At 37.8% G+C, this 19643-nt stretch overlaps 1 protein-coding gene across 3 annotated transcripts in view; it reads right to left on the reverse strand.

The window, feature by feature from the left end:
• Positions 1 to 340: 340 nt before the first annotated feature.
• The window catches only part of pkma (pyruvate kinase M1/2a), a 28437-nt gene continuing 9134 nt past the window's right edge, over positions 341 to 19643 (reverse strand). For 2 of the 3 annotated variants that reach the window (XM_072282370.1, XM_072282368.1), the window contains exons 3-11: positions 18851 to 18942; positions 14948 to 15079; positions 13211 to 13397; positions 12044 to 12314; positions 11487 to 11637; positions 10682 to 10834; positions 4994 to 5160; positions 1030 to 1211; positions 341 to 876 (exon numbers count right to left, since the gene is read on the reverse strand). In XM_072282370.1, coding sequence (XP_072138471.1) covers positions 770 to 876; positions 1030 to 1211; positions 4994 to 5160; positions 10682 to 10834; positions 11487 to 11637; positions 12044 to 12314; positions 13211 to 13397; positions 14948 to 15079; positions 18851 to 18942 — 1442 coding nt within the window. In that variant the 3' untranslated portion in view covers positions 341 to 769. Of the gene's footprint in view, positions 877 to 1029; positions 1212 to 4993; positions 5161 to 5517; positions 5685 to 10681; positions 10835 to 11486; positions 11638 to 12043; positions 12315 to 13210; positions 13398 to 14947; positions 15080 to 18850; positions 18943 to 19643 lie in introns of all 3 variants that reach the window. The other variant, XM_072282369.1, reaches the window with a different exon arrangement.

The following is a 19643-nucleotide window of genomic DNA, read 5'->3' on the forward strand; positions in this document are numbered from 1 at the left end:
TCTAGATAGCCACTGACCTCTTTACAAACTGGTAGTGACATGACCCAGTCTTGAGTGGTTCATGTCACTCGTGAATTTTAATAGTCCAAATTGTTTACTGCCTGTACTTAGACTCTTGCATCAGACAGTATGAATAATCATTCTTACATGCAGCAACCTAGCCCAGCATTTTGTACATTTCCATAGAAATGGGGAAATGCTATTTAAAGGTTGCCGTGTACCTTTTGATATGTGCCTCAAAAGGATTAATGTTTTCTGAACATGACACTGGCTAAATTTACATGAACCAAGCTGTAGGATAATCCAGACTAAAACATCTGGTCAGAAAAGAAACAACATACACTGAGGAAGAAAGCATTTATTGATGTCTTCTGCAAACATACAACATTTAAACAGAATTCTACTGCTATAAATCACAACAGCATGTTGCACTGACAAACCAGACTGATTCAGGGAGGATTTAAACAGTTTAAATCTGGAACTAAAAATAATTGACATATAATAGTGTATTATTGGACACTAATTTTAACCAAAATATAAATAAAGGGTTGTATGGGTATGGTACACTTACAGTGCACTGACTGAAGCATATAGTCTTACATCAGGCAGTCAGGTGCTGCACAGCAGAGCAATCAGGTGCAGAACACATTACAAGGGTTGCATTCGCTTTAATTTGCTGAAGTGAAGATGCTCTGCAGTACACAAAGCTATGGCTGCCTAGGAGGAGGTGATACTGCAGTGGACATCAGATATCCAGTCCTTAGCACGCTCAGGAAACTTGCAGTACGCGCATGGTGTTGGTGGATCCAGATCCTGGGCGCCAGCCAGTCAATACAATCACTAGGTCACATGGCTTGAAGAAACCACGAGCCTTGCCTGAAAGTCAAGTTGATCAATTAATTATGCAGCCTTGTTTCAAGCATACTTTGTCTTGACTCCTAAAAATAATTCATGCACATATGCTACCACCTCTCACTACCCCCTCCCCCCACTATATTACAAGAAAATAAGTTTCTAGACTTGACCTACCAACTTCCATTGCAAAATTCACTCTGTGATCAACATCATCAGACCAGACAGCATCGGCTGGTGGTTTGAAGAGGACTGGGAAAACACCCCGGTAAAGATGGGCCTGCCGTGCAGTCTGAGGTTCACGAGTTACAGCAAGGATAGGAGCTCGCGGGCGATATCTGGACACCAGGTGTGCAGACCTAAACAGAAACAAGGTTAGGAACCAAAAGGCAACTAGGTAAGATCATACAAGTTTCATATCAATTCCACTCAATATTACTTTAAAGCTTCAGCCTAACTTGTGCTATAGACAAAAGCCAAGTTATTTTTAATATTTTCCCCAGACAGCAACTAAGAAATGGCAAATGGAGGCCAAAACAAGCCAGTCTATGGCATCAGGGTCTCAACTATTTTTAAACTATGGTCTGTAGGTCATTGTTTCTGCCAAGCAGAAAACTAGCTAAGAGTTTTGTCAGGCAGATTTCCTGCATTAACAGAATACTCAGGATTCAGCCAGTCAGCTGAATAAACTACAGGAGTTATGGAACTAAAAAACTTGGACTCGCTACTTAATGACATAGTTGGGGTCTGTTTATGCAAGCTATCTGACTGAACTTAGCAACACCACTCAACCAACCTGCAGAGGAAGGTAACTACTTCATTCAGGATATGGGCATTCCACGTTAAATTTATTAGAAAATAAAATCAATTTAAAACAATTACGAAAATAGCTGATAGCATCAAGTTAAAATTTCCACCATGTCACATGAATTGGGATATCATTAGATTTTATACAATAGGCATTTTGCCCACTTTAATCTTTTTAAATGTACATCTAGCACCCAGTACTAACAAACCTTAGTTTAAGCCCCTTTTAATAGCTCAAGGATGTTGACAGTTTACGGGTAACAAAAATACAATCAGTACAGCACATTCAAATTATGGTCTCACTCTATACAGTATAATTCCCAATTGTTACATTACTTAGATTAAGCAAAAAGTGTTCTTCCTGCCCAAACTCAGTCATGAAACAGCAAGGGTGAGGTGATTTATTTTCTCACAATATTCTTTTCCAACTTAGCCTCCCTTTCCAACTGCCCTGTCATAAGATACAGCTGTTAGAAACTAGCACTCAATTTAGACCAACAATACACCCACATTTAGAAATTTTCACAAAATTTTTCAGCACTGATTTGGAACCCACCTTGACCTTATACTGCTAAATAGGCCTTCAGCCTCACACCCCCGAAAATAAGTTAAAATATTCAAGGAATTCAAAGTACACTTTCAGAGGCTGAAAATTCAAATCCAAATCTTTCAATAACCACATTCCACTAGCCAAATGGATAAAGATCCTTCTTACACAATGTTATGGAATCGAAAACCCATATGCAGTCAGTTATTTGCCTGTAAAGACGATTTGACAGCAGGCCATCAGTTCAGGAGAAACCCAAGATGGTGAAAAGAGCAGCTAGATTTTGTACTGTCAGCTCTGCCACTACACCAAAAAACCACTGAAAAGGTCAGGTCAAAGAAACCAACGTTGTTTCAGAATGCCAAGAGAAAGCGTGCGACAGGCACTCAGCAGCAGTGTTGACCACATGTCAGAGTCCACAAAATCTTGGACACTACCAGTGCTTAAAGAATCCAAAGCACAATTATATCTGGCACTGCAACAATTGCTACCATGGGCCACATGTATAGCAAGAAAGCAATGTCATAGATATATAAACAAGAATGAAATGAAATCCAAAGAATAAAGCCATTCAAAAAGCACAAAGCAGATGAAAACAAGCACCTTGGAAAATACTAGCTGGACAATTAAGGTAGCCAGAAAAAAAAGGTACAAGCAGACAAGCAAAGGTAGAATGAAGATAACATTAGGTATCAAGGAAAAAAAACTACGGATCATTTCTCAAATTAAGATGCTAAAGCAGAAGCGTAACAGAGTTATCTGCAGGATAAAAGATGCAGTGGATAGGCCCAAAATCCAGGGAGAAACAGCAATCCATGTATACGATTTAAAGTAATAGGGGCAAATCAAACAGGAACTAATATAACCCCTTTATAAAGACAGAAGTTCAGAATGGATAATATACGATAAACTTTAAGAGCTGATGAAGTTTCTAAAAGAGCAAAATCAGATTTGCGTAAAGTTCATTTTGAATTATTTAGTCCTGAGTTTGAGGAGGCCGATGACAAATAATACCATAAAGTTTAAATTGGGGAGAAAGGAGATTGGCCAGAAAGACAGAAAAGGCAAGAGTCTGGAAAATAGAATATTGTAGCGGTCTGAGACAAACAAGCTGAACAGACTGAAGTCTTGTTGAAATTTGCATATATCAGCAAATTAGGATAGTTATTAAGAGCAACACCAAAACAGGAAAAGCAAGATTGGCTTCAAAGTGAGAAGGTAAATTGCAATGTTGCCCATTTCATATAGAGGAAAGAACAATCTTCAGAAGCAATGGAACTTGAGGGACAGCTCAGAAACGAAACTTAGAATAATATAACAGAGTGCAAAGAACTGGTCAACCAACATGCAAGATAATTGTGGTAAGGAACCAAATTACACCGTGCAATATGGAGTTCTGGACAATAAACAATGACTGGGGTTCTCTTTAGGTTTACTCAGAAATACATTTATTGTAATGACCAGACCAATTTACCCAGTCTATGCTGGCTCATAGCAAAGCCAGTGTCATTCCTCTCAACCATGCCCCTGCAATTCATTATTTTATGTCCATCAGGTTCCTCCCAATTTTCCTACCACTCAACTACACAAGGAGCAACTTATAGTACCCAATTATCCTCCAGCACACCTTTGGGACGAAATGAGAAACAGCATCAGTCAGAGTATGGACAAACTCTACATGGACTTCAGAGGTTAGGGCCAAACCTTAGATCTGAAGCCCAGCAATAACACTTACTGTCACTGCACCATGTTAGTGCTCATGACAGTAAATACCAATTCCTAACTTGAGTAAAATCTTGAAGGTGATAATGAAAATAAAGTACAAGCTCCTTTATAGTGGAAGATGAAATAACTGACATATGGAGTGGATTCTGCAGTGATTACTGGTGTATTTGGGGCAAGACATAATGCATAAAAGCAGGGGCAAGCTGAAATAAGGCATATAGAAGAGACTTGATTATAAATAAATGGGACAACTTAAGCCAAAAATGTCTGATGTCACTTGTGAATTTTACAGAACTTAACTTGTTCATTGTTTCAAAGTTGATCTAATTACATTGCTTATTACACATTAATAAGGTAAGCAATATGAGCATGCTTATAGAAATGTCATTACTTTTTAAAAACTTTTCCAGTTTTCTATACAATCGGAAAACAAGGCAACTTCAGATGGGTGGATTGAGGAAGGACACAGGTTGGAGAACATTTCTAAAAAGTGCACCTGTAAGACCAACCAACTATGAAACATGGAGCCATGAAGCCCAGAGCAATCCCACCCCACCATTACAAAGTCTTGCAACTTGATCACAGGTCCATCAATGTTATTGGTCTACAGAGGGACAATCTTCATTATCCAATTAACCTCCTTAGACTTAAAAAATCCTAAAATTGGTTGTTGAGCATTATATCCAAGCTTCATGTTACAAAGGACAGCAAATGAAGATGACTCCCAAATTTGCCCATGTGCTAAGGCAGCTTTGACTGGAGGAAAAAGTTGATACCGTTTATGCCAGAATACTCAAATGAGTGGGGTCATGCTCAGATTAGTTGTATGCCAGTCTCAAATGTCATGTGCATAACAGTACATACATGGTATTGAATACTCTGAGATAAGGTCTTGCACCAACTTTAACAGATATTGCTCATAGGAACTGCATAAAAGCCAGATTGACATTAAGTTGGTCAGCTCTTTGCACTCTACAAGGAGAAAGGATAACCAGCTGATGGGACAAAAATAGGCTTGCAAAATGTCAGAAGTTCAGGGACAAGCAATGGAATCATTCCTACCTTCCAGACTTAGTCAGCACTATCACAGCTGCAGCACAGCACTTGAAAGATGCCTCCACAGCACCAATGGCTGCCACATCAGATGGATCGTGAGAAAGAGGTGACAAGCGACGCAGCTCTTCAAATAGCTGCCTGTGGTACATGGCTGCTTCAGCCTCTCGAGCAATCTGCAGATGCCATACAAAACAGCACCAGGGAAGGGAACAGTCCAGTCAGTTACCACTTCTGCTATGTCAATCCTAACATCACCCTGAGCAGCTTATCAGACAACTTTCACCTACCTTCCAAGCCTAACTCAACCAAAATTGATCTGCACCAATTGTTGGACATGGTGAAGATAACCCGATAGTATGTTGAGCATACAACATCTGGATGTATGAAGATAATTTTCTATAGCCAACCTACATGGCATTACATTTCTCCCATGCCAATTGGAATAGCTTCAAACTTGATTGGCTAGCCAACCACCTGCAAGGAGAAATGGTTAACTCATCCTGCACAGAATTATTCATTTACTACTCTACCTGCCAGATTTGGTCAGGACTATAATACCAGCAGCAAGGCATTTAAAAGAGGCCTGCACAGCACCAATGGCAGCAGTCTCCGTTGTGTCTACCGTGGGAGGTGCTAGATGAGCGATCTCCGAATACAATTGTCGATGATACATTGCAGCCTCTGCCTCACGAGCTATCTGTGGGCCACAAAATAAGACAGGAACAGAAAGATGCAAGAGTGTGTCAGGTTACATGCAATATTAGCGAAAGCAAGATGTAGGTAGTTGTGCAATAATTGCATTGTAAAAGTGTTTAGTAGAATGAAATAAAAGTCTACTCTATTTGATTATGAAGGGAAGGATAGTTTCCAAATTTTTAATGTCGAGTTGGTTTCAAATATTGGAAACTAATTCACTATTGTAACTTTCAATTAGCGAAGATGTTCCAAGTTTTATAAATCAAAATTGTAAAATTTTTAAACAATGGTCCTAGTCTACTGCATGCAAATTGCACGACTAGCCAGACTAACACTAAACCAGGCAAGCGAGAGAAATACATGCAAATTTAGTGCTCTATTGCAAAATTAAACTTTAAGCAACTTAAGATGGAGACCACTATTGTCCAACATAACTGGTTGGGTCTTTGCAAAATTAAAATGAGAGGCTGGGTGTAGGGTTAGGGAAGAAAAAGCAGAAAGAAAGAGAGCACATCTTTGAAGTGTTGTTGACACTTCTCACTGATACTTGTTCTCCCTGGGGAGGAACTGTCATCTTGTATCAAGGCATTTGTAAACAATGGAACTTTGATCTTGTGCAAGAGATTTCAAACCAATTTTTCTCTCAATCTTTCTTACCCAATACCAATGAAGTGCAATATTGGGTTTGGGCTGGGCTAGGCAGGAGAGGAGAGAAACTGAAAATACAGCATGTTTTCTTTCACAGTAGCAGAGGTGCCCAAACATTTCCAATGAAAATAGTATACAGACTCCATATGAGTAAATATGTTTCAGATTCAAGCAAGCAAACTTTACAGCATGCAAGTGCTTCAAGTATTAAGCTACTACAAACTCATTGTTTACACCATTTTTATCAAAGTAATTATATAGGGTATAAGATTTAAATTCAGATTCAGGTAGAGGCCATGGTTCCAAAGAAGTGAATTAGGGAATTTTTCTCTACATGACTGAACAAATAAAACAAAAATCCATTTTCAGGATTAGAAATTGTCATGCATTTAACACATTTTATTTTCTTTAAATCTGGAAACCAATCATTGTAAAATGCATCCTTTTCCAATCAATTTGCACTACTACATAGGCGTACCACCATATCTATTCCATTTACTAGAAAACTCAAAGCAGCAATTTAAAATTTATACTTTTCTCCAATCCTTGACATCTGGACCCAACGCAACCAGCTTTATTAGTCTTCTCAGCACCCTACAAGTAATGATTCAGTTGCATGGGGAAGGTATAGAGGAGGATTCATCAGCATGTTTGAACTTGTTCCAGTGGAAATTTGGAGCATTTTCACCAATGAGTGATCATAGAATCAGAAATCTACAGCACATTACAGGCCCTTCAGCCCACAATGTTGTGCCAACCTTGTAACCTACTCCAGAAACTGCCAATTACCCTACTGCATAACCTTCTATTAAGTTGGATTTTCCTTGGAGCTGTGAAAGCCGTTGAGATGACAGATGTACAAAATTCTGAGAGGCACAGATAGGATAGTGGGAAATTTATGACTAGATAGCATAATAGATGATGGAAGCTAGGAAAGAATTTTATCTAAGGATTATGGAACTGGGGAATAAACTGAGCTGAGTATTTAGTTTAATTGCAATGCTGAACAATCAAAATAATATACACAAGTCTTGTTAGCAGTATTCATGTTAAATAGAAGGGCCCAATTCCATGCTTTTACTGCTTCCTTTCCAATATTCATGTTAGCTCAGGGCACTAGAGTTGTATTGTAAATAAAGATTTGGATGCTGTTAAACTAATTTGATAGGGAAATATCCAGCAGCTAGTTCCTCAGAGGCAACATTAATCATGCTGTGCAAAGAACTTTTCATGGCCTAAAGCAGACGCAACCTTTTTTTTGGATGTGCATGACTGAAGGCAGCATACGTAAACAACTACAAAGTTAAAAGCAGGATTATTAAGGCCAGCAAGTCAGTAATAAATGCAAAATTAGTTTTACATATGAGCAGAATGAACAATGCAGCTAAAAGTCAAAACAACATCTAGAGTCACCAGGAGTTGAATAGTATCACTTCCACAATTCCCAATTTCAGCTAAACATTAGGTAAAGCTAAAGTTTTCTTAAAAGAAAAATCTTCAAGTTAGTGGTTTAGACATTTCAAGTCATTAGAATCTCCATCTGCCACTACTACATCGCAAAGTCCAATGGCATAGAAGGTCTTGCTAAGAGATCCTAACATTTCTTGATGTGGACAAGTTATTACTAATCCCACACCAGGGGAATGAACACCTGCTAGTGTCTGGGATGGGAAGGAAGACAGCAGTCGTGACAAATAAATATTGTTCTGCGGGAGACATTTCACTTCTGGTATAGAAAGATGGTAGGGATTTCAAGTTTGTGCATTAGGCAGGAAAGAGAAAGAAATTTAACCATCTGAAACAATTTTTTAAAAATTTCTAAATGCTTGATTTTTAACTAACCAAAAAAGTTCATTTCAATTTTAATTACGATTTCTGAATGTTCAAGACCTATTATTACTAAGAAATTTAAAAATGAGAAGACTTCACTGCTATATTTTACAAGTTAGTTGGGGGGCTTCCTTTGTACGATTGCTTGGCGAAACACAAGGATAATCAGTTCAGTGTAGGTATGGAGACCATAGGCCAAATCCATCACAATCCAGCTAAATTCAAACACCTTGAAAAACTATTAGAACTGAAAACAAGTATTCTCCCCACCCCCAACAAAACAAGATCAGGTCAGTGGGTCTTTCCTTTCCAATCAATTATTTCTTGTCTGACTATTAAATCACCGGAACAAGCTCAATATTTATTGATCAAGCATGAATGCGAGGAAAGGAAAAGCGAAAAGGTTCCCAAAGTAGAAGTTAACAGCATTGATACAGAGTCTACATGCTGCGCTGGTGGAGACCTCCAATCTACTGAGTCATATCTAAAATGTCTGTTTTTCTATTGCTCTTGAACATCGAGAAGTTGCATACTTAAATTTGCAGTTCATTAACTGGCAAAACTACACCCACTGTGCATGACAACATTTCGTTCACAAGGATGAAATAGCACACCAAACCCAAATTAAAAGTATCCGATCTCCACGTCAGCGCAGCACCAAATGAAGCTGCTGCAATCTTAACTGAATATTCTATAAATGGCAGTTGCATTTTGTTAAGATAGATTTTCATGCAACAGGATAGGTTGAATCTGTAAAAAAAAAGCCATATAGCCTATTAAGGATTTTCCACTTGAATTATCCACTATTAAGTATACACACAGAAATTTTGTTAAGAGAAGCCAGTCTTTGGACATGAAGTAACTAGTTGATCCACCAAGTACAAAATTTCAATGTACAATACTAGTTCAATGCACTTAAAATTTAATTAATATACCGAACCTCAAACTTTAAATTTGTCAAACGAAAATTAACGTTTGACAAATTCAGTTGGTTGTGCTCTCAGATTTGGTTTGATGTGGGGATTTCAGATAATGTGCAGGAGTCAGTAACAGTTGCTTGATGATCTGAACCACAAGCTTTTCAAAGAATGGGAAAGTGAGATTCAATTTGGGAGAAAAAAACAATGATAATAGTGTGAAGACTATGGGTAAGCAGCTAAGAAAAAAAAAATTCCAGTGCAGCTTAAGAATTTCTATTCTTGTGAAGCGATGGGATAAAAATGGCTGTGAGGCAAGAAATCGCAAATACATGACAAAAAACTAAATAAGCTAATTGAGAATATTAGTTCAGACAAACAGAATGCAAACAAGCAATAAATAAAGGAATAAATACAATGAGCTTAGAAAATGTTTGTGATTTGACAAGCTTTGACTTCCCTTCGAGTAGGAATATTCACAAGAAAACTACAGAACACTTAAGGGTCAATAAAACATCCATAGTTAGACAATCTTGAACCTTTTTTTTTAAATCTTAAAATGTTGTGTGCATGAAGAATGACTGATCCTTGTGAAAAGATATTTAAGCTACATGTCTTTGGGAAACGGACAAACAGAACTTGATCACATGTAACCAAAATGAGTTAATTCCTTGCAAGCATTTGTCTACCCATGATACAAGGTGCTGCTTAGCCAACTCAAATGAAAATCATTGTAGAACAAGATCAATGCAGCTATAATAGAAAAGACAATGCAGGGTGTATGGTAGTTCTCAGTAAGTACAAGCTGTCACTCAGTGATATTACCATATTTTCCTCCCTCCAATCCCAATACAGTGGATCCTGATTAACAGAGACACATTTGGACCAGTATGTATTTTGGCCCAAGTGCATTTTGGCAAGTCTCCTAGCTATTTTCTTAATTATTTTTTGTTCTTTAGGAGTTATCACAATTAAGTGGTTGCTCTGATTAACTGATGGCTCAATTAATCAGAATACACTGTATTTTAGTTTTTTTTCTTATCCCAAACTTCGTGTAATTTGGTTAGGAAGAAAAGCACATGCTATGAAACAAATATTGTAATAGTGAACAATTTGATGGACCAGCTGGATCTTCACTGCTTAGCACATTTAACTGTTAAAGAACATGGATATTACAAGGATCCTGAAATACACTTCATTGAATAATCCACCAAGTAAAACTCAACATGCTTAAAACCAATAGCTTAATTTAGAAAACTGAACCAGTAGTGTTTTTTTAAACTTAAAAAGCTCATGCTAATTTAAACTGTCAATGTGGCAAATTAATAACTAGTATAAGTACAATCAACTTGCTAATATGATGGCTGAGATAAATGAAACAAAACATAGCTCAAAGCAGAAAGCAAGGCATCAACTATTTCAATAATTACAATTTATGAAACAGTTCAATTGTCAAGGAATGTGCAGACTAAGATTAACAATCCTCATAGCTACTTGCAAATTGAAACTGAGTCTTAAAACCACTACTATGGCCTCTACCTTCCATGAGTATTAACGGCAACCAAAAACTGATCAAGAAACATGGTTAATGTTAACTACATACCAAGTGCTGCATTTTTACAGCCTCCAGGGGATAATCTCCTTTAGCAGTTTCTCCGGACAACATGATGCAATCCGCACCATCTAGTACAGCATTAGCTACATCACTGCCCTCGGCTCGGGTGGGTCTGGGTTTCTTGATCATGCTCTCCAACATCTGCAAGTACAAATTAAAAACACATAGGTATAGATATTCTTCATGAATGTTTCATTCCCTGTACCTAGTCTCACATACCAACAGAAGCCAATTCTCCCATCACCCCCTACACTAGGGCAATTTAGAGACAGCATGGTAACAGGCCTTTCCAGTCCAACAAATCTGTGCTGCCTGATTACACGCATGTGACCAATTAACATACCAACTCATATCCTATGTCATTGGACAGAGAGAAACGGAGACCACCTGGAGGAAGCTCAAAGTCACAGGGAGAATGCACAACTTTTTTCAGAACTCTGGTTACTGGTGCTATGATAGCATGTTAACCACTACGGTGCCATGCTGCCCATACAGTAGCCAATTTAGTAGCTGAGCTTTGAAAAGTAGTTATGAAATTTGTGTAACTGGGAAGGCGATTCCATGAGTAATTAGAAGACAAAGCAAAACTGCAAATATGAAGTGCTGGGGATCAAACCTGTATTACTAATTGCCAAACGGTGACAGATACAAATGTCTGTAATCTGTACAAGCTTAATACAAATATCCTTCACAAACATAGAATGCAGCCACACTAGGAACACTATTCATCACAGGCCCACAATTTTAGACCTAATTTTGGGAAATGGGCAGGGAAGAAAGGAGAAAACTATACCTGGGTAGCACAGATGACAGGTTTGCCTGCTCTGTTACAACGTCCAATCATCATTTTCTGAGCGAGGAAGACTTTCTCACTTGGGATTTCAATGCCCAGGTCACCACGAGCAACCATGATGCCATCACTGGCCTCCAGGACCTCATCAAATCTGAAATAAAAATAGTAGCCAGTAGAGACTCTTCATAAATCACACAGCCTATAAATGGAAAAACAAAAGATGGCTGCATGTTCAAAATAATTGGATAAAAACAACTACTTCCACTTGATAGGCTACCTGTCTTAAAACCACTCTAATAAATTAGTCAGATCTTTTCAAAAGACAAAACACCTGCGTGAAAAGATGTGATGTTTAACACCTCCACGAACAGCAAATGAATCCAGGCTTAATTCAATTCCATGGAAGTGCGTGGAATAGTTACTTAGAGTTAGGATTACTGATGATGCATCAGCAGGTCTTAGAGCTCAATAGGTGTATTCGGGATGTTATAATCTGTACTGCATTTTGCAACTGAAGCTGTATTTATCATATAATTGTAATGCTATTGACCACTCACCGACGAACTCCCTCGTGATTCTCTATTTTGCTGATGATCTTGATCTGCTTTCCTTTCTCACCAAGAACTGCTCGCACAGCATCAACATCAGCACCCTTACGAATAAAGGAGGCAAACACCATGTCTACTCCTTGCTCCACACCAAATTTCAGATCTTGAATATCTTTCTCTGATACTGCTGGAAGGTCAACTGCTGCTCCTGGCAAGTTGACACCTTTCTTGCTGCCCAAAAGACCACCATTCTCAACCTCAGTATTACAATAATCTACACCTGTAAAGGAATAAAGCAATGTAAATGACAATAAGCAAACCAACGACACAGATCAAGGTAAAGCAACTCAATGACAGAAATTCACCAAGAGCTAGACAAAAACATGTTTGCAGCCCAACAACCTTCCAAGATTTGATTAAGTAAACAAATTTACTATTCTTGCCTGTCTAAGGCTGGTATGGTAATGTAGCAGTTAGCTTAATGCTTTACAGCACCAGCAGTCAGAAGATCAGGGTTGAATTCCTGCCACTTGATTGTAAGGCGATTGTATGTTCTCATGACTATGTGGGTTTCCTCCAGGTACTCTAGTTTTCTCCCACATTCTAAATACACAGGTTAGGTTTAGTAAATTGTGGACATGCTACAATGACATCTCAAGCACGGTGTCACTTGTGACCTACCCACAGAACATCGGACTGTATTGATCATGATCGCAAATGACATTTTCCACTGAATGTTTCGATATTTTGATGTACATGTGACAAATAAAGCTAATCTTTAAATCTCCTATCTAGAATTGCACAGATTTGAAGCAGTGGTCAACTTAAACATCCTCCAAAATATTCTAACAAGCCATTCAGTTCAGGGAAGCTTAAGGATAAACACTTGTCTTCAAGAATGTCCCAATTTCCTGAAGCAACTTAAAAAATCCAGTTATAAATAATAATGAAACAAAATCCAAAATTTAAATGCTCAAGCATCATGCCATCACACGTCAGGAGATGTGATGGAAATGAATTGCTAACAAATCTCAAGGTAAAGCAGGCAGAATATAGTAATTAATGCCAGAGAGCAGAAAATGTTTGTGTTTTTTTTTCAAATCTGAAGTATATGACATTAATCAACCAAAATTGCAATGCTCCTAATATTAGGATAGTCTATTACACAACACTGACCTTTGTCCAACACGCGGAGGCTAATTAAGCCATCATCTACATAGATTCGGCTGTTTTTTTCAACCACTTTAATCAGATTCTTGTAGTCCAACCACAGAATTTTTTCATCACATTTGTCTTTATAGGCATCATCAAGTGTGATTTTAAGCTTAGCTCCTTTCTTAAGTTCAACTTCAGCAGTGCCACTCTGCAGGAAAACAAAAAGGCAAATCAGACAAGTCAAGGTAAGTCGACACAAGCAAATGCAGATGCTGCTGTCCGGAAAGTAGAGGAACTCAGTGGAGCAATCAATCACTTCCATAGGAGGAAAAGAATAATTGACATTTTGGGTCAAAAACCTGCATCAGGATCGAGAGCAGTGGAGTGAGATGGCTAATATGAAGAGCATTAAGATTGCACCAACTTTGGGGTCACGTAGATAGATGTAATACAATTTAAATCTGTTGTGATTACTTAACAAATACAAAATGCACACCATATTCTGTAAAGAGAAACCTCTGTAATCCTAGCATACTTAGTCAACAATGATGGACAACTAAACAGCTAACGAGGTTGCAATTCCAATTTCAATGATGGCAGGGATCAGCTCAAATGTGAAGGCAGAGGCATTCCCAAGCATATTCAGCCAGAATAACAAAACCAAAGATAGCCTTGTTTCCAATGGGCACGTGGGCACTTGTGTAATGCACACTGGGACATCATAATTACAAGTGCAGGAATGTACTGGAAGCTACAGTAGAGTGCTCAGTCTCCCAATCATGAAGGGGGGAAAACAAAGGTGATGACTGTTGATCAAATCACTGATCACTTCACTTTACATAACTGCTGGATGTGGCAGTGCTCAGCCTGGCAGCAACATTTGGGGATTGTTAGAAGAAAACTCCTTTTTGCCCTCAGTACCACGATGGAGCAGATCTACCAGCTTCAAGTCCCAGCTCAGAGTGGAAAGTTGAAGGTGGGTGAACTGCTGCTAGCATCCTTAGGTGAATGAGACTGCCTGGAAGCAAATGACCTTCCTTCCCCCCCACCCCACCCCACCCCCAATGTACCCAAACAGTATACCAGCAATGCACACTAAAAGTCTGCAGATAAAGATACTTAAAAAAACCTGTGCCAAAAGAACACAAATCCTGCCATGTCTGATTAAACAAGCAATTGAGACTGAAATTAAAGGACTTCCTACTTTAAACAGTATGTACAATGGCTGCAAGGTCAAATTAACAGCTCCTATTCCTGATCCTTGTAGACTCATGACTTAAAATTGTCATTTATCAAATAAACTTAAACTGATAAAATCAGTGCAAAAACAGTAAATGAAGATTTACAACACTGGTTCTCTGGCTTAAACACTACATCCGAAATCAAATACGATCATTTCCAAATTGTAATTATTTGCATTTTCTACACTGAGGCATGGCTGTTTTCTCCCCTAAAAAACTTGACAACTAGCTTTAATCAGAAGTACATTAAATAAGACAAGTTCATTTTTCTAACCATCTACAGTACACATCACGCTCAGAAAGAAATGGAACAGGATTTGAATGCAAATTGAACTTAGTGACAAATTTAGCCTATGTTAGTGTTGCCCATTTCAACTGCCAGATAAAAATCAGCAGATTTACCATACCATTTTACCACAAAGACTAACCACATTGTAACAATGTATGCTAGTCTACCTCTAACTTAACAAACCCACAAGCACTGAATTCAAATGAAATATTTAAATAGAATACTTACTCCCTTGATGAGTCCAGTGCGGATTTCTGGTCCTTTTGTGTCCAAAGCAATGGCAACTGGCCTATAGTTGATGGGGTTGTCAGCAAAGCTTTCTGTGGCTTCACGGACATTCTTGATAGTTTCTGCATGGTACTGCAAGGGAGAGTTCAATTTAGTTTATTCTGCAATTTGAAAGATTTTTTAAGCTACTGAAGAAAAATTTTGAACGAAGTTGTTACAGTTCAATACTATACATGGACATCCTACTGCAATAGCGTATACTTCACAACATAATTTGACAATATTTTTGAAAGTGGAATGTCCAATTTTATGCAAAAATTTGAACTGGAAAAATAAATGGAAATGCTTAACCTTTAATATCCTGCACAAATAAAGACCATTTAAAAATGGACAACATTAATCAACTTAATTCATCTGCAAGAAACATACAACACAGATGAAGCACTCCAATCCTCCCTAGCAAGGTCACTTTCAGCCACTGCTTTCCACCTTACAATCCCAAACCACCAAGACTTTTGATACAAAAAATTAGCACCTGAAATAAACATTAGAACATTTGGAACTCCTCTCATTACAACAGCAATGTATCTACATATATACAGGCAAGTCTTTGAAAGAAACAAGGTGCCAACTACAAAATTTGATCTGGGTAAATAGAACACAAGAAATAGGAGCAGGAGTAGGCCATCTGGCCTGCCGAGCCTGTCTGCCATTCAATAAAATCATGGCTGATCTTACCATGGACTCATCTCCACCTACTTCCCTTTTCCCTATAGTCCTTAATTCTCCTACTATTAAAAAATCTATCCAATCTTGCCTTAAATGTATTTAGAGGTAGCCTCTGCTGCTTCATTGGACAGAGAATTCTACAGATTCACTACTCTCTGCGAAAAGCAGTTTCTCATCTCCGTCATAAATTTATTCCCCCGAATCTTGATGCTATGTCCCCTAGTTCTAGACTCACCTAACATTGGAAACAACTTTCCTGCCTCTATCTTATCTATCCCTTTCATAATGTTTCTATAAAGATCTTCTCGCATCCTTCTGAATACCAGCGAGTACAGTCACAGGCGACTCAATCTCCTCTCAGTCTAAAGTAGAGGGGGTCAGAACCATTTACTGTGCAAATTCTTCCAACGGCAAAACTAAAACAATTCACAGATTAATCCAGTCCCAATATTACCTTTATTGACAAGGATCACAAGCAAATTTACATTATTTTCACTACACTGATTGCTGGCCATATGAACAATTATAATACTTTGTGCCAACAATTTACATGAGAACACAGGATCAGGGCAATTATGTTGCCAAGGCTAGACAAGAATAAATCTATTCAAAGGACTGACATATTCCCAAATAGCTTTGTTAACAATTCTAGTTATCACTCTAGTTCTTGTTATTGTACTGAATGTCAAAATCCTCCAGTTCCATTGAAAAGCAAATAAAGAGCTTTATTCAAACTCGAGACCAAATAAAACCTTGAATTTTTAAATTAGTATTTCATGGGTGCAGATTTCAGACATCTGGGAAAGGAATGGATACCAATAATTTCTGACCTGTAGCATCTTATAGGTGCAAGATCTGAAGTTCAATTTAAGTTTGTTTAATGGCAGGTTGTACAACTGTTGTTAGAGCTCCATCTAAAGTGCATTCATAATTCCTTTCGTGCTGTATGCCTTTATCTGCATGCATTCCCAGGTGCACTGGTTTTCTCTCAAATCCCCAAGTGTGGGTGGGCATTTAATTGGGTATTAATTCGTCCTCTACGAGAGCAGGACTGGCAGGAAGGGAAATAATTAAAGTTAGGGGAATGTGGGGTGGAAACAAAGATTACAGGGAAAATTAGTGGGCAAATGAGATGATGCAAACTAGCATAAGGCCAAACAAAATGGCCTCCACATCTCAAGGAAAAAAATACTTAAGACGAACTAATTCTACCAGTATTCCATTACTGTTCATTTATGATATAAAAGGAAATTAAGCATGAAAGGAAATTATTAAAGGAAATTAAGCATGCTGGAATTTCACCACGTGACAGTGCCAAAATACAGCCAATATTCTGGGACAGCAGGGTGGTAATCCAGTAGAGCTACTAGGACTTGATATTTGGTATTCAATGAAGCTAGGACATCAGACTAGATCAATTAAGTTACACACGTCATGAGAGGAACTTAAATAAAGAAAATACCTTATGTTATTTCTGCAAACAAACACCAATAGAATGATTCTTTCATGAATTATGGTACAGTATACTTGAAGCATTCAGTGCTGGCTTGAAATGTATGAAGTGGATACAAGTTGTTACATGAATGCCACAAGATCCATATATAGGCAAGCTTGATCAATGGATCATATTACATTTCTTTTGACCTATATCATGCCGACAGTTTTAACAGCTGAAAAGATCTAGTAGTCACAGCTGTCCTTGCTGACTAGCCAGTTTTTGATAGGTCAAACAAGTAAAACCCTGATCTTTGACCTAATATTCTCCAATTGCTTTGAACTTTCTAAACAAATTTTATCTTACAATATGTCAGGGATCCCTGCAATTTGTACATAAAAATCCAAAATTGACCGCTTCCAGTGGTTATGGTTGAAACACAGATACAACCAGATTAACCTTTAAACTAGTAATTTGCCAGATGATTTCCTCCTTCCTCCCACTCAGTTACTGGAGGTTATCACTGCCAGACCAAAGAAAGCAAATCACTAGATAAGTATAAATCTGTATTTAAACCACAGTATCAGAATAATCCACAAAAATCCATTATGTTTAAAAAGATGCTACACCAAATTTTTTTTTAAACCCATGATGAAATTTTAGAATTCAATGTGGAAAAATTTATCTGCTCAACATTCTTTGTAGTTTTGACCAACTTCATATTCCTATACAAATTTTGTCTCCTGTACCATTAAATTTCAATCATAGCATTCCAGGGGGTACAACCTTCATTAAACCTTGCCCCTCCTGTCTTTCTGGTAACCTACACTGCAATGTCTCAAAAGGTTAATACATTCTTTCAAAGTTGCAATGCCCAGAATGTTTTTAGTGATACAAGTGCAATCCAATTCTATTCTTAGAAATAAACTGGTTATAATTCTCTATTCTGACACCCAGATCAGCAGGAGCATCTTTTTAAATACATTCTTCCGAAGTTGCAATGCCCAGAATGTTTTTAGTGATACAAGTGCAATCCAATTCTATTCTTAGCAATAAACTGGTTATAATTCTCTATTCTGATACCCAGATCAGCATGAGCATTTTTTTAAAATTTGCCTCAGCAACCAAAATTCAGCAAGAAACTTTAAGTACAAGCAGTATTGCTATCATGTGTTACATCAGTAAGAAACCTCATGTTATAGAAGCTACAATTGCTTTCAAATCAAATTTAAACATGTTTTCCTGATCATGCTATGACCAATTTAGCCTGCATAATGCAAGTAGATCTCCCCTCATGCATTAATCATAACATGGAATGTCACATTACAGTAGATCTACCTGTATTGAAACTGCCTTGGAGAAGGAAACAAGAGCTATATCTTTTTTGTTCAGTTAGGCCTCCCATTACCTTCATAAAAATGTTCAATTTGTAACCTCACTCTCCAGAACTACCAAGTTTAGTAGTTTTTTTTTTGTACCGAGACTGCAAAATTGTATGCACCTTGATAGTATCTACACAATAGCAGCAGAATGAGTCAAAGCTGTTTATGGGTTGAAATTGACAACTCGTTACAAAACAAAGCCCTGGCTTATTTTCCACTCTCTGTTGAAGGTGTACAATTACTTTGTGCAATTAAAATATCTGGCTTTAGAGCAGAATGAAAACCAGACCTGCTGACTTGTTTTATGTACTTGTATCAGCACAAAACCATTCATGTTCCAGTTCAGAGCTGAATTACCTCGTGTGTTCCATGTGAAAAATTCATCCGTGCAACATTCATTCCAGCTTTGATCATCTCTTTCAGCGTCTCCACAGATCTTGATGCAGGGCCTGAAAATAATCACAATGGGAAGAGAGCAAAGACCAGTCAGAGGCTTCTGAATGACTGAAACCCAATGTAACATGAACTTAAGATATGCAACTAACATTTCCAAGTTACAAATAACGATCAAGAATGTGAAAAGCTAATCAAGTCAAAATGGAAATGATTAATCAATTTTAAAAAAATTATCAGCTTTAATTTGGATAAATAGATCACAAATCTACACAAAAACTGTGCACTCCAGAAGGGAAACAATAGAATACTCAAAGTAATTGGCAAGTAAAAACTTCACAGATGAATTGGAGTGAGAACATTTGTGGGCATTCATAAAATGAATTACAGCAATCATTAGGAGGATGGGCAAATCAGATCCATTTAGACACACAAGCCCATATTGCTTTGACCAACATCCTCCAATAAATTTGCCCAACAAAACATTAAAACTTTATTACTATCTGCAGAAATAACTTCAAATACCCATGATGCTCATATAGAATTTTCCATTTACAAAACCATTCCCAAGTTCTCATATTAACAAAATAAGGAACTACACATCAACCATTCCCATTCCAGCAATCAGGTTCTATGCTGATTCTGACAATTATTACCAGCCTAATTTCAAATTTCCTGCGTCGCCGCAACAACCCATCGCTACTGTTTTGGTAGCGCAATTACCAAAATCAGCTGTTGGAACGATCTTTAAAAGAAG

The sequence above is a fragment of the Mobula birostris genome, chromosome 18 (assembly GCF_030028105.1).
Source record: "Mobula birostris isolate sMobBir1 chromosome 18, sMobBir1.hap1, whole genome shotgun sequence".
NCBI classification, from domain to species: Eukaryota; Metazoa; Chordata; class Chondrichthyes; order Myliobatiformes; family Myliobatidae; genus Mobula; species Mobula birostris.